Here is a 12,648-nt window from a genome sequence, read left to right as displayed (position 1 = left end):
ACCACCCTATAGAAGTTAAAATATTTTCGTCAAACTATACTACCAGTATAGCTTGACGGGACTATTTCTGGGACACCCTGTATAAGCTATATGGCTCAGTAGTTTTAGGATTTAGATTAGTTCAACATCTATAGTGATATATCCTACTGAAAAGTTGTGTAAGTAAAAATAAATAAAGACAGTGGAAGTCCGAAATTCATTAATAATTATTAAACAGTAGTCGAACGCCTCTTTATTTTTTCGAAAATGCCGTTATTTTAGTGTGTTTTAGTATTATCGGGCTTTGGCTTTGACCATCTCGAATCGACATTAAAATAACCCGGCGAAGTCGTAAAGCCAACGGGCAATATATACAGATGCTTTTGCATAAAATATTAAAATTGCTCCGGCCGGTTGCGACCGTTAAAAGACAGAACCGAAATTGATATTGCGGATAATAGCGCGAAATTGCCTGTCGAAGACGTTTGCCAAACGCATCTTATGAATTGTTTCATTCGGTTCCCGAAAGAGGTATTTTCGGTTGTAAACTGGGCAGTTTTCGAGTTAAATTTCGTGTAATGCGGCGTTCTCAAACAAATTACCGCACTCTTTATATGGTGATATTCTGTTTATAACATTATTTCCAAGAATAGTATAATTAGGTTTCATGATAGCGAATTATTCCTTCCACGTTTAGTTAAATCGAATCAAGTATAAAATACTTTAAGCTAATGCGATGATTTTTTTTTGGTAAGGAGGTAAAATGCAATTTACGCACAAAGTGTCGGGCTCTCTTAATAAATACCGACTAAAACACCTCCTTTTACGTTTTCTTTTTGTAAACAAATGGGCTTGCAATATTATTATTTTTACCACCTGTACATTTTGTACATATGTTGCTTCTAAAATGTCAATATTCCATGGGTATAGTGATAAATGAAGTCGAAATTATAGAAATGCATTTTCTACGAAAACTTGAGAGATAAGTAAAAAATGGCATAACACAAATTCATAGACAATTAAATTGTGCATCTGATTCAAGTAGGTGTCAATATACAAGATGTTCCATTTAAATTAAACAAGTTATTGTCGTTTAAAGCTAGTAATTATTTAATATACATTTTTGGACACTCTGTATAAGGTAGTATAATTTTTATTATTGCAACACAACATCTGATCAATAAATAATCTTCAGAAAATATTTAGTATTAAAATCTTTATTACCTTTGGAGAAATAAAGCTTTAAATCTTTCACTGCAATTTCACAAAATTGAAAATATTTCAAAAACGGTAAGGTTGAAGTGTGATAAACCTTGATCAAATTTACCTTTATTTCAATCGTAGAACCTAAAAATAAAATAATAGAGATGGTGTTCCGTTTAAAAAAATACAACTATAATATTTTTTAGTTATTTGGGACACTCTGTATCTTGTAAAATTATTTTTAAATTGTAGCTACAGTTGCCCCACGCATTTTTGCCGGACCCTGTATGTAATAGAAAATTGCAATAGTCATAATACTTTTTCTAATATTTCATTCGAAATAAAGTACGATTTCTCCTTTCCGGGAACTCGGAATTCGCCTTTTTAGATCCAAACACAAACGTTTTTATACATGTTTTTATTACCACTTTGAGCGTACTCCAATCCATATACCCCACATCAACAAAATAAACATTTATTTCCACTTAATGGACCAACACTTCTCCCCTCCTACTCCCCCATAACGAATCACACAGACAGAGAGACAGAGACGAGCATGCGGCGATTTGACCGACCGGCACGGGAGGACAGGAGGGACATTACTGCGAAGCCCTGGGGCTCCGGAGGGTCCCGTGTTATCTTTGGTGTCGCAATATCGCGCCTCGTTACACCGGGACACGATGCCAAGTCGGCGGATAACGGGGGGATCCCCGCCGGCCGCTCCGTTTTCAATTAAGAAGTTGTGTATTTGGACGCGGCTAATCGGGTTTCGCAGAGACTTTGAATACGGTTTGGTTAATTTGCGATGAGGTGTTGCGCAGCCTTTCTGGAAATTAGTGGATGGTTCCATATTAAGGTTGATTCTCACTATACCTTCCGTATCAGCTACCTTCCGTTCCCTTCCGTTTACATAAAATATTACATCATATATCATGTAAATGAATAGGACAATGCACACTATCCGTTCCGTTTTCCTTCCGTTCCATACATTTTTTTGGCGAAAGGCCTGAAGCGTATCGGTACAGAGTTATCAAGTTCTTACATTTGTACCAGGATTGTAAACATTTTGCTGATATTTATTTGTTCTTTCACCTCTTAATTAAATCTATTACCTTTTTCAAAAGATACATATTTTTAAAATAATACTTTTGCAATTATATTAATTGTTCAATAAAAAGTCTGATACGGAACGGAAGCATTAAAGTTGATTCTCACTATACCTTCCGTTTCCATTCCATATATATTCCATATTCGTTTCGTATTTTTTATTGTATTGACCTTATACGTAAGGTTCCGTTCCGTATCAGTTCCATACTTTGTATTGTACAATTTATATCATTACTAACGTTTTATATTAAAAACTTGCATCTTTTGAAAAAGGTAATAGATTTAATTAAGAGGTGAAAGAATAAATAAATATCAGCAAAATGTTAACAGAGCTGGCACAAATGTATGAACTTGACAACGCTATTTCCGATACGCTTCAGTCCGTCCGCCAAAAAAATGTACCTATGGAAGGAAAGGATATGGAACGGAAGAGAAACGGAACGGATAATGTGCATTGTCTTATTCATTTATATGATATAGTATATTTTATGTAAACGGCAGGGAAACGGAAGGGAGCTGATACGGAAGGTATAGTGAGAATCAACCTTTAAGGTTTCTACCTCGGTTTCTACCATATCAGCTCCCTTCCGTTTACGTAAAATATATTATCTATACTAATATATAAAATCCTTAAGTGATTACTGACTCACTGATTAATCACGATCCTGCTCAAACCACTCAACGTAAGAAGCTCAATTTTGGCATACAGGTTGATTCTAGGGTGTAGAGGTTCGATAAGAAGGGATTTTTCGAAATTCCAGTTCCAAGGGGGTGAAACCACCCCTCAAATATTACAATATTTTTTATTTAAAAAACGGTCAAGTTTCCGAAAAAACGCTTAAACACGTATATTTTATTTTGTTTTTTACATATTTTAACATTTTTTAAAAATGTATACAGGGTGTTTCGAAAAATCTAGTCCTTGATTAATCACGATCCTGCTTAAAGCGCTTGATATAAAAAGCTGATTTTTGGAAAACGGATTGACTTTAGGGTGTAGAGGTTCGATAAGAAGGGATTTTTCCAAACTCGAATTTTAAGGGTGTGAAACCACCCCTCAAATATTAGAATAATTTTTTATTTAAAAACCGGTGAGTTTTTCGGAAAAACTCTTAAACACGTATATTTTACTTTGTTGTTTTACATATTTTAAGATTTTTTAAAAATTTATACAGGGCTTTTCATAAAATATGATCATTAAATTGAGTAATCAGTAAGCAGTAATCACGATTCTGCTTAAACTCCTTGACGTTTAAAGCTGATTTTTGGCAAACGGATTGACTGTGGGGTGTAGAAGTTCGATAAGGAGGGGTTTCTCTAATCTCAAATTCCAAGAGGGTGAAAACGTCCCTCAAATATTACAATATTTGTTATTTAAAAAACGGTTAGTCTTTCGGGAAAACGCTTGGACACGCATAATTTATTTTGTTTTTTACATATTTTGAAATTTTTTAAAAAATCATACAGGGTGTTCCAAAAAGTTGGGTAATTGATTAACCACGATTCTGCTTAAACTGCTTGATGTAAAAAGCTTATTTTTGGCAACCGGATTTTTCGAAAGTCAAATTCCAACGAGATGAAACTACCCCTCAAATATTACCAAGTTATATAATAATATTGCCATATTGTTTTTTCTCATGCTGACATAAATGTGAGAAAATTTTATCCAGTTTTTATGTTAATGGAAATTCTTGCTTTGCTTTATCATCACCATTACAAATGATTAACTCGATGCGAACGAAGTCGCTAGTACACGCTAGTTTAATTATAGACAGATATGTTATAAATATACAGTTGACGCGCTAAAATTCAAAATAAATTCTTAGTTATAAATCGTTTGTAAATAGTTCTATAAGTCTTTTATCGTTATTATTTTTGTTCATTAGTGTTAAATAAATAGTGTTTAAATAAATTGTGACTTTCTATCCACACGGAACCGACGAAAAACGTAACATTATCATATATGCTTCAATCAAGACACTAATTTTATGTAAGCTCTATATTGATCGGGTTCTTTTATAAAACGGTCGTACATAAAAAAGATATAAATTATAACTACGCGCAATTTCCATTAAATTGTATTCACGTATGGAAATTCAAGATATTAAATAATAAAATCTATAACGGAAATATATAAAAAGTCTTGATACATGATAATAAACCTGATCTATACGAAGGGAATAATTGAGAGTCATGTTGAAAAGGGAATTATTGCAAATAAAATTCACTATATAGCTATTTTATATCAAGGTGATGATTTATATGATGACAGAAAAACAATTATTATGAACAATTTTATTACAACAATTGTTTTACTGCTAAATTATTTATATACTTTTATACAGGGTTATTCACCACATACACTGTAGCTAAACGATTAGATTTTTACAAATTGTTTGTTTACAAAAGTTTTGTGTTCGTTGAAGGACTATTAGAACTACAATTTACAAGATTTTACACATAGGTTGTATTTTTTTTAAATGGAACATCCTGTATATTATTAGAATTTTAGTTTCTACCATTAAAATAAAGGTAAATTTGATTAATGTTTACCGCATTTTAAGCTTACCGTTTTTGAAATATTTACGTTTTTGTAAAACAATTTTAATGCTTCATTTCTATACGCGTATTTAAGTTCTTAAAACCAAATATTGTACTGAAGTTTTTCTATTTACTAAATTTTGTATTGCAATAATAAAAATAATACTACCTTATAGAGAGTGTCTAAAAAATTATTTTAAATAATTACTAGTTTTAAACTTCAATAACTTTATTAATTTTAATTGAACACTCTGCATATTTTACGAAAACCAGATACACAGTTAAATTGTTTATCAAATTGTATTATACCATTTCTTACTTATCGCTTCAAGTTTTCGTAGAAAATGCATTTTGTTAAAATGTACACCTCATTTATCAATATACCGTGTGCATCTCAAAAGTGGCTCACTCCTATAACTTTTGTATTTTTTCAGATAAAAAAAACAGATTTGGTATGCTAGTATATAGACATAAATTAGGATTGATGGACGTATTCAATTGTTTTCAGTCACTTCTTGTTTCACCGTAAATGACTACAACTTCTGATTTTTAAATGGCACCCTCGGTATTTTTTTACTTTATTCAAAAAAAATACCTTATTCATAAAATGTCAACTTTTGACATTTTGGCTTTAAACAAAATTGTATTTTAAATGGCAATCTAGAGTGCCATGGTTGTGTTAAAAACACTAATTTTTAGTCAAGGAGCCTTGGAAAAATAGATTTGATCGTCTAATGTTTTTAATGTTTTGTCCTCGCCGGCGCCGGCGCCGGTTAAAAAATACACAAATCGTATTTTTAATCTTATCTCAATTTTTCCAAATGGAACGAGGGTGGCTCATTAGCATGTTTGGAAAAAGATTTTTTTACGAATAATTTGATACCACACACTTGGTATTTCGAGTCAAATTGTCGTTATGTACCGCACGTTGCAATTTCATATAAACCATATTCGAAAATGTCAAAAGTTGACGTATGGTATGTCATTCTATTCAGAGTGTTATTTTCTCTTGAATAAAGTAAGAAAATACCGAGGGTGCCATTTAAAAATCAAATGTTGTAGTCATTTCCGGTGAAACTGGAAGTGACTAGAAACAATTGAATATGTCAATCAATTCTAATTTATGTCATACGTACTACGGTAGCGTGTACCAGCGACTTCGTTCGCGTCGAATTAATTATTTGTAAGTAATGGTGATAATAAATCAAAGCAAGAATTTTCATTAATATACAAATTGGATAAAATTTTCTCACATTTAGCAATGAGAGAAAAATGAGAGTCAGCATGAGAAAAAACAATATGGCGATATTATTATATAACTTGGTAATATTTGAGGGGTAGTTTCATCTCGTTGGAATTTGACTTTCGAAAAATCCGTTTGTCAAAAATCAGCTTTCTACGTCAAGCAGTTTAAGCAGAATCGTGGTTAATAAATTACCCAACTTTTTGGAACACCCTGTATGATTTTTTTAAAAATTTTAAAATATGTAAAAAATCCAAATAAATTATGCTTGTCCAAGCGTTTTCCCGAGGGACTCCCGTTTTTTAAATAACAAATATTGTAATATTTGAGGGGCGTTTTCACCCTCTTGGAATTTGAGATTCGAGAAACCCCTCTTTATCGAACCTCTACACCCCACAGTCAAACCGTTTGCCAAAAATTAGCTTTAAACGTCAAGCAGTTTAAGCAGAATCGTGATTACTCAATGGTCATATTTTATGAAACACCCTGTATAAATTTATAAAAAATCTTAAAATATGTAAAACAACAAAGTAAAATATATACGTTTTAAGAGTTTTTCCGAAAAACTCACCGGTTTTTACATAAAAAATATTTTAATATTTGAGGGATAGTTTCACCCCTTTAGAATTTGAGTTTCGAAAAATTCCGTCTTATCAAACCTCTACACCCTAAAGTCAACCTGTTTTCCAAAAAATCAGCTTTTTACATCAAGCGCTTTAAGCAGGATCGTGATTAATCAAGGACCAGATTTTTCGAAACACCCTGTATACATTTTTAAAAAATGTTAAAATATGTAAAAAAAACAAAATAAAATATACGTGTTTGTTAGCACCACCAGTCAACACTCGCGCTCCTGGTCGCTCGCATAATAGGGATCGCGAGTATTGGCCGTAGTTCGGCAAGTGACCAGCGACGATCGGTGGGAGGGCGCCACCGTCGACGCACAATGCTCGCTGAAGCCTGTCAGCCGCCGATCACTCACTTGTTCCGCGTGCGCCTGGCGTAAACAGCTGTTTTGTATTTTGTTCTCGATTTACGCCAAATAAACCCCTTTTACTGTATTTTTGTGCAATCATTGAGTTTAACGCCCTAGAGATTCATCGTCTAAAAGTGTTTAAGCGTTTTTTCGGAAACTTGACCGTTTTTTAAATAAAAAATATTGTAATATTTGAGGGGTCCCCTCTTAGAACTGGAATTTCGAAAAATCCCTTCTTAGCGAACCTCTACACCCTAGAATCAACCTGTATGCCAAAATTGAGCATCTTACGTTGAGTGGTTTGAGCAGGATCGTGATTGTATGTCACTCACTTAAGGATTTTATATATTAGTATAGATACTAACATACGAAATTTCGACTTTTTATCTGAAAAAAAATAAAAAAGTTATAGGGGTGAGCCACTTTTGAAACGCACCCAGTATACATGGTATATTGACATTTTCGATTCAATTTTGACTTCAGCTAACTCAAAACTTATACAATTTATAAAATGTAATGTTTAGCTACAATACTCCGTGTCGTATGTGGTGAATAACCGTGTATATAGTTATTTATTTTTCTTTTACTATACATAGTTAATCTAGGATAAATATACTTATTTTCCGTTCATTTTAAAACGAATAGTAGTATTAATCAATCATCAAACACCGGTAGCCAGATCATTAACTGTATATTCTTCATAACTTGAAAACGTCAAAAGAGCATTCGTTCAACCTCAAACAGCTCGCTACAAAACCTATTATTAAATTCGATTTATTTTAAAGCTCAGAAATATATCATCTCACAATGGAGTCTAAATAAGGCAGAAATAATGCAGAAAGAACGAGAATAATATGTTTTATAATGATTAATGCTATGATTAGATATATGTTGAAAACTTAACATAATTGAAAACTTACTAAGACTAAAAAAAAAGTATAAAAAAAGAAATAAAGAAATAATGGAAAAAAGAAGAAAGAAAATAAAAGAAAATGACCCGGAAGATAAAACAAAATCAAGCTCTCTTAGTTGCAAAAATATATTTTTTATATTTCATCTTCATTTATGGCTTTGGGTGATCGAAATCATATAAGATATTACTACATTACTATAACTTATAGCGAGTAGCGAGATGCTCGCAATTGTGGGCGTATGTCTTTCTTTGCCAATCAAAACCAGTGAGTTTGTCTGGTTGCCACATTCTTGGTCTGATACTATCATTTTTCATTTCTGTTTTTTTATTCTTTACTTTTCTCTTCATTTTTAAAAATAATGTTTCGGTATTTCTGTTTTGATTTTTATAAATGGTATATTTTTTTAATCCAAAGAAACAATAATGGTGATTTTTTGTTTTGTTTTGCTCTTTAAGATATCTATAATAATTACTGATGTGGCCCGGTCGTAGCTCCAGCGGTAGAGTGTCGATCTGCGGAGCGGAAGGTACTGGGTTCGATCCCCAGCCAGTACGGTCGCTTTATTTATTTAAATAAAAATATTTATCTAAATAGAGCGACCAACGAGCCGCCACCTCAAGGAAGGCAATGGCAAACCACCTTGAGTATATTTGCCTTGTACAGCCCCTCAAATATTCTTCGGATTCGGTGATAAACTGTAGGTCCCGTGTACTTGTGAAATACTGATGACACACATCACAAGTACATGCGAGAGGTAGCCGACGGTCTATATAGAGTATGGCACTGTAAGATAATTATTGATAAACACTGTCCAAGTTTTACTGCCCAAAAATGTTAAATATTGCATATAAGTAGGTAATATCAATTAAAATGTTTTATTAAGCTATATTTATATTGTTTCAGATTCTTTGGCACAAGAACTAGAAATGGAGCGGAAATCTAGACAGCAACACGTCGAAGGAGAGGTCAAATCTCCCTTACAAGATCGTTCAGGGTACTACAAGAACTCTGTCCTCTTCAGTAGCGCCACATAAGAGTTATTTTTTCCTTATTAAGGAAACTCCATGTAAATATCTCAAATTTGTTATATTAAAAACGTTGATTCGGCAGATAAAAAACAACCAGAATATTCTGTTGCAACTAATGAAAATAAAATTGGATTCAAATTTATTTTTAGTTGCTATGAAGTATTTTGGTTGTAGATTTTTATCGGATACGAAGTTTGTTTATCAGTATAACATGAATATTAATAAGTTTTGCTTCTTTTTGTCGACAGTTCACAAACTGGCCATTTTATATTATCACGAAGGTATTGTACAAAAACAATACAAATAATATTAATGATGTACAGGATATAATCGAATAAAGCATAAAATATCTTTCAGTTATTCCTTTTAACGAAAAAGTAATTTTTATAGACTGTGTCTTTGATAAGAATGCACACTACAGAGATCTCTCTATTTAGTGAAAAGTTGCGCTTTGCTGAAAGCTACAACGTTATGTTTTGAAATAAAAAAAAACAATTACTTCGGAAGATATTTAGGAAAAAAAAATACATCTTCAATAGAGACATGTTCAATAGACGATAAGTCTGATGAGCTTGCGGGCCACGGAAGAAGAGTTATATTAGATTTTCAGAGAAATAATCTGGCATTGTCTTGCTGGAAAATTTGATCTTGCAGTTCCTGAAGGTAGGACAACGCGGCAGTTTTTAACACGTTATTAATTTATGAATGAGCGTTCGTGTTTCTGTCCAAAATTTATTTATTTATTTAGCGTATGGCGTACATGGATTTAATTACAACATCAAATGTATATATTCAAACACAATATAACATGTAAACAGATTGTCACAAATTGTAAAAATAAAACTAGATATCTAAAAAGTTATACACAAAACATATTACAAAAAGTACACTTAAATTTTAAAATCTAGGCTATTGATCCAGTTCAACACCGTGTCTGTGGCTTCAAAGAAATCACTCGCTTCTCCTCCATATGCTGTAAGAGGGAATTCAGTTACAATGTGATGAACAGTTTGACGTGGTTCTCCGCAGTCACAAGTCGGTGATCCGGTCAGTCCCCATTTATAAAAAGAATCACGACATATGCCATGAGACGTTCTTACCCTGTTGAGTACCTTCCACTCGTGGCGGGGCAGCTCCATCCCTGATAGAGCTGCTGTAAAGTCGATGACATAAGCTGCTTGATCTGGTTTCAAAGAGTCCCAGTACTCCCTCCATTTATCATTTATACTGAAGTTTTCTCCCAAAAGTTGTTCTGCTAATAGTAGTGGGGGGATCTAGACTTCAGTCTTCGCAGACGGGCATCTGGCAAGTCGTTGTGGGCTGGAAGGTGGGGATTTGATAATATTTTCTGATATTCCTTAACGAATCTTTCCTGTCTTCGAATACTGGGAGGTGCAATATGACTCAGAGTGGGCAGCCAAGGTAGAGGTGTGCTTTTTAAATAGCCGCTGACTATTCTCATAGTCTCATTAAGTTTGGTGTCAATTATCTTTACATGGCAGCTGTTTAGCCAAACTGGAGCGCAATATTCAGCAACTGTTTTAAGAGTGGATGCATTTGCGCCCCAAGTAGTACCGCAAAGTTTGTGTATTATATTATTTCTAATAGTTATTTTAGCTGCGGTATTCTCTAGATGCCTTTTATACGAGAGTGTTCGGTCCATTGTTACTCCTAGATATTTTGGATAAGGGTTATAACGTAGCAAGTTGTTATTGAAGTATACTTGGGGCTCCAGGCGTGCTTGTTTATTATTGATATGAAAGCACGACACTTCAGTTTTATTCATATTTGGGATTAGTCAGTTTGCGAAATATTTTCCCAGTACAGATAGGTCTTCTGATAGTAGGCCATTAGCTTCCTCTATAGTTTTACTGCGGATGGCAAGAGCTAAATCGTCGGCATACCCAAATTTTGTTGACGTTGTATGTGGAATGTCGGAGATATATAGATTAAACAGTACCGGTGCGAGTACCGAGCCTTGAGGGAGCCCATTATTAAGGTATCTTATTTTACTCCTGCTTTTTCCTGTTATTATTTGGAAGAGCCTGTCGCACAGCATGCTGTTTAATAGAGATGCTATTCTACTGCATGATACTACGTTGAGGAATTTGTATAGAAGACCTTCTCTCCAGACCGTGTCATACGCCGCAGTCAAGTCAACATACACCACAGTGGTCTTCAGCTGTTTTTGGAATCCTGCTTCAATGTGTGTTGTCAGGCTGAGCATACGTTCTAGAAGTTTGTAGCATGTAGTAAGTTCTTAGGTTTGTTTGGCTTTAGAACTGCAACTATTTTGGATTTCTTGAGCTCTATTGGAATATGCCCTGTTAGTAGGATATCGGAATAGAATTTACTCAGCCACATTCTTGTATGTTTCCCGCAGTTTTTGAGGTATTCGGGGTGAATTCCATCGAATCCAGGAGCTTTACCAGATTTGGTGTCTTCCAGTGCTTTATCCACTTCTTCCACAGAGAACGGCTTGGCATATTCAGAGTGGGCACTTGCTTTTTGGCGGCAGATTGTCAGTTGTTTTTTAATATTTGCGTTTTGTTGTTTGCTGCTAGGGGCCTTAGAGAGTGTTATCACTCTTGCAGCGATTTGGTCTGCTGATACTTCCGGTGGTTCACGAGTGGGTGGGTTAGAGCTGCCCAGTTTCCTCAGAAGGCTCCAAGCCCCCCTGCTAGATTTTTTGAAATCCATTCTACCTGTCGTTTCTTCCCATTTTTTACAGTGTTCTATATCAAGACGATTAAGGAGCTCGTCTGCTATCTCAGAGTCTCCGTTGTTCTGAAATTCCTGATAGAGCTGTTCCATGTCGTCGCTCCATCCTGGGACATATTCCTTTCGAAATCCACGTGGTATACACTTTTTTGCTGTTATTATAACGGCTTTGCCATAATGGCTTGCTACCATAATTGAGGCTTTTAGGAGGGATCCATCTGACGACTTTGTCCAACTCCACAGCGAATTTGTCCCATTGGGCCTTTCCAAAATTCCACCTAGGCCTGGGTGTAAAATGGATTATCGGAATTTTAATTCCAGTTTCGAGAACTATGGGGCGATGTTGACTGTGCGGGAAGCCATCCAGAACTTTCCTCGACATTGATATAGGACGTTTTTTGGCATTCTCTGAGACAAAACAGAGGTCTGGGTTTGTTTCAGTGTTCCACGCAGCTGATCTGAAAGAGTTTCGTTCTTTGGCATAAAAAATCAGGTGAAGATCATGTGACTCAGCCCAGCTCGCAAGGCGATCGCCATTTTCATCAGTGGTTCGATATTTCCAAGCAGTATGATGGCTATTGAAGTCGCCTGCATATATTGCAGGGTGTGGATAGACATTTAAGACATTATCAGGCCAGGATGTTTGAGGTGGCTTATAGGCATTAACGACGGTAATGTCAGCTATTCTGTCCAAAATAACTAGAGGTGACTCACTTCCAACTGTTAAGACACCCCAAACAATAACACCGTGCAATCATCATCATCATCTGCTTATTTAGCCATTTCCAATTATGGTGTAGTCTCCCTCACATATTTAGATACTCTCTTTGTAGTTGGGCTCATTGTTGTCTGTTGTTGGCTATACGGGCCCCAGTTATTCCTGCTAATCCTGTTCCTAATATCATGGTCCTATCTCAGGTTTGGTCTTCCTCTAGG

At 34.6% G+C, this 12,648-nt stretch overlaps 1 protein-coding gene across 1 annotated transcript in view; it reads left to right on the top strand.

Annotated features, from left to right (window-relative positions):
• The window catches only part of LOC115878457 (forkhead box protein J2-like), a 200,498-nt gene extending 189,766 nt beyond the window's left edge, over positions 1 to 10,732 (top strand). Inside the window, exon 4 of the mRNA XM_030894975.1 lies at positions 8,867 to 10,732. Within this exon, the coding sequence (XP_030750835.1) occupies positions 8,867 to 8,997 (131 nt within the window). The 3' untranslated portion in view covers positions 8,998 to 10,732. The remainder of the gene's footprint in view (positions 1 to 8,866) is intronic.
• Positions 10,733 to 12,648: the final 1,916 nt, after the last annotated feature.

This window comes from Sitophilus oryzae, unplaced genomic scaffold, assembly GCF_002938485.1.
Source record: "Sitophilus oryzae breed Bouriz unplaced genomic scaffold, Soryzae_2.0 scaffold_1062_pilon_pilon, whole genome shotgun sequence".
Lineage (NCBI taxonomy): Eukaryota > Metazoa > Arthropoda > Insecta > Coleoptera > Curculionidae > Sitophilus > Sitophilus oryzae.
The sequence above is the reverse complement of the archived record's forward strand: the minus strand, read 5'-3'. Positions and strand labels throughout refer to the sequence as shown.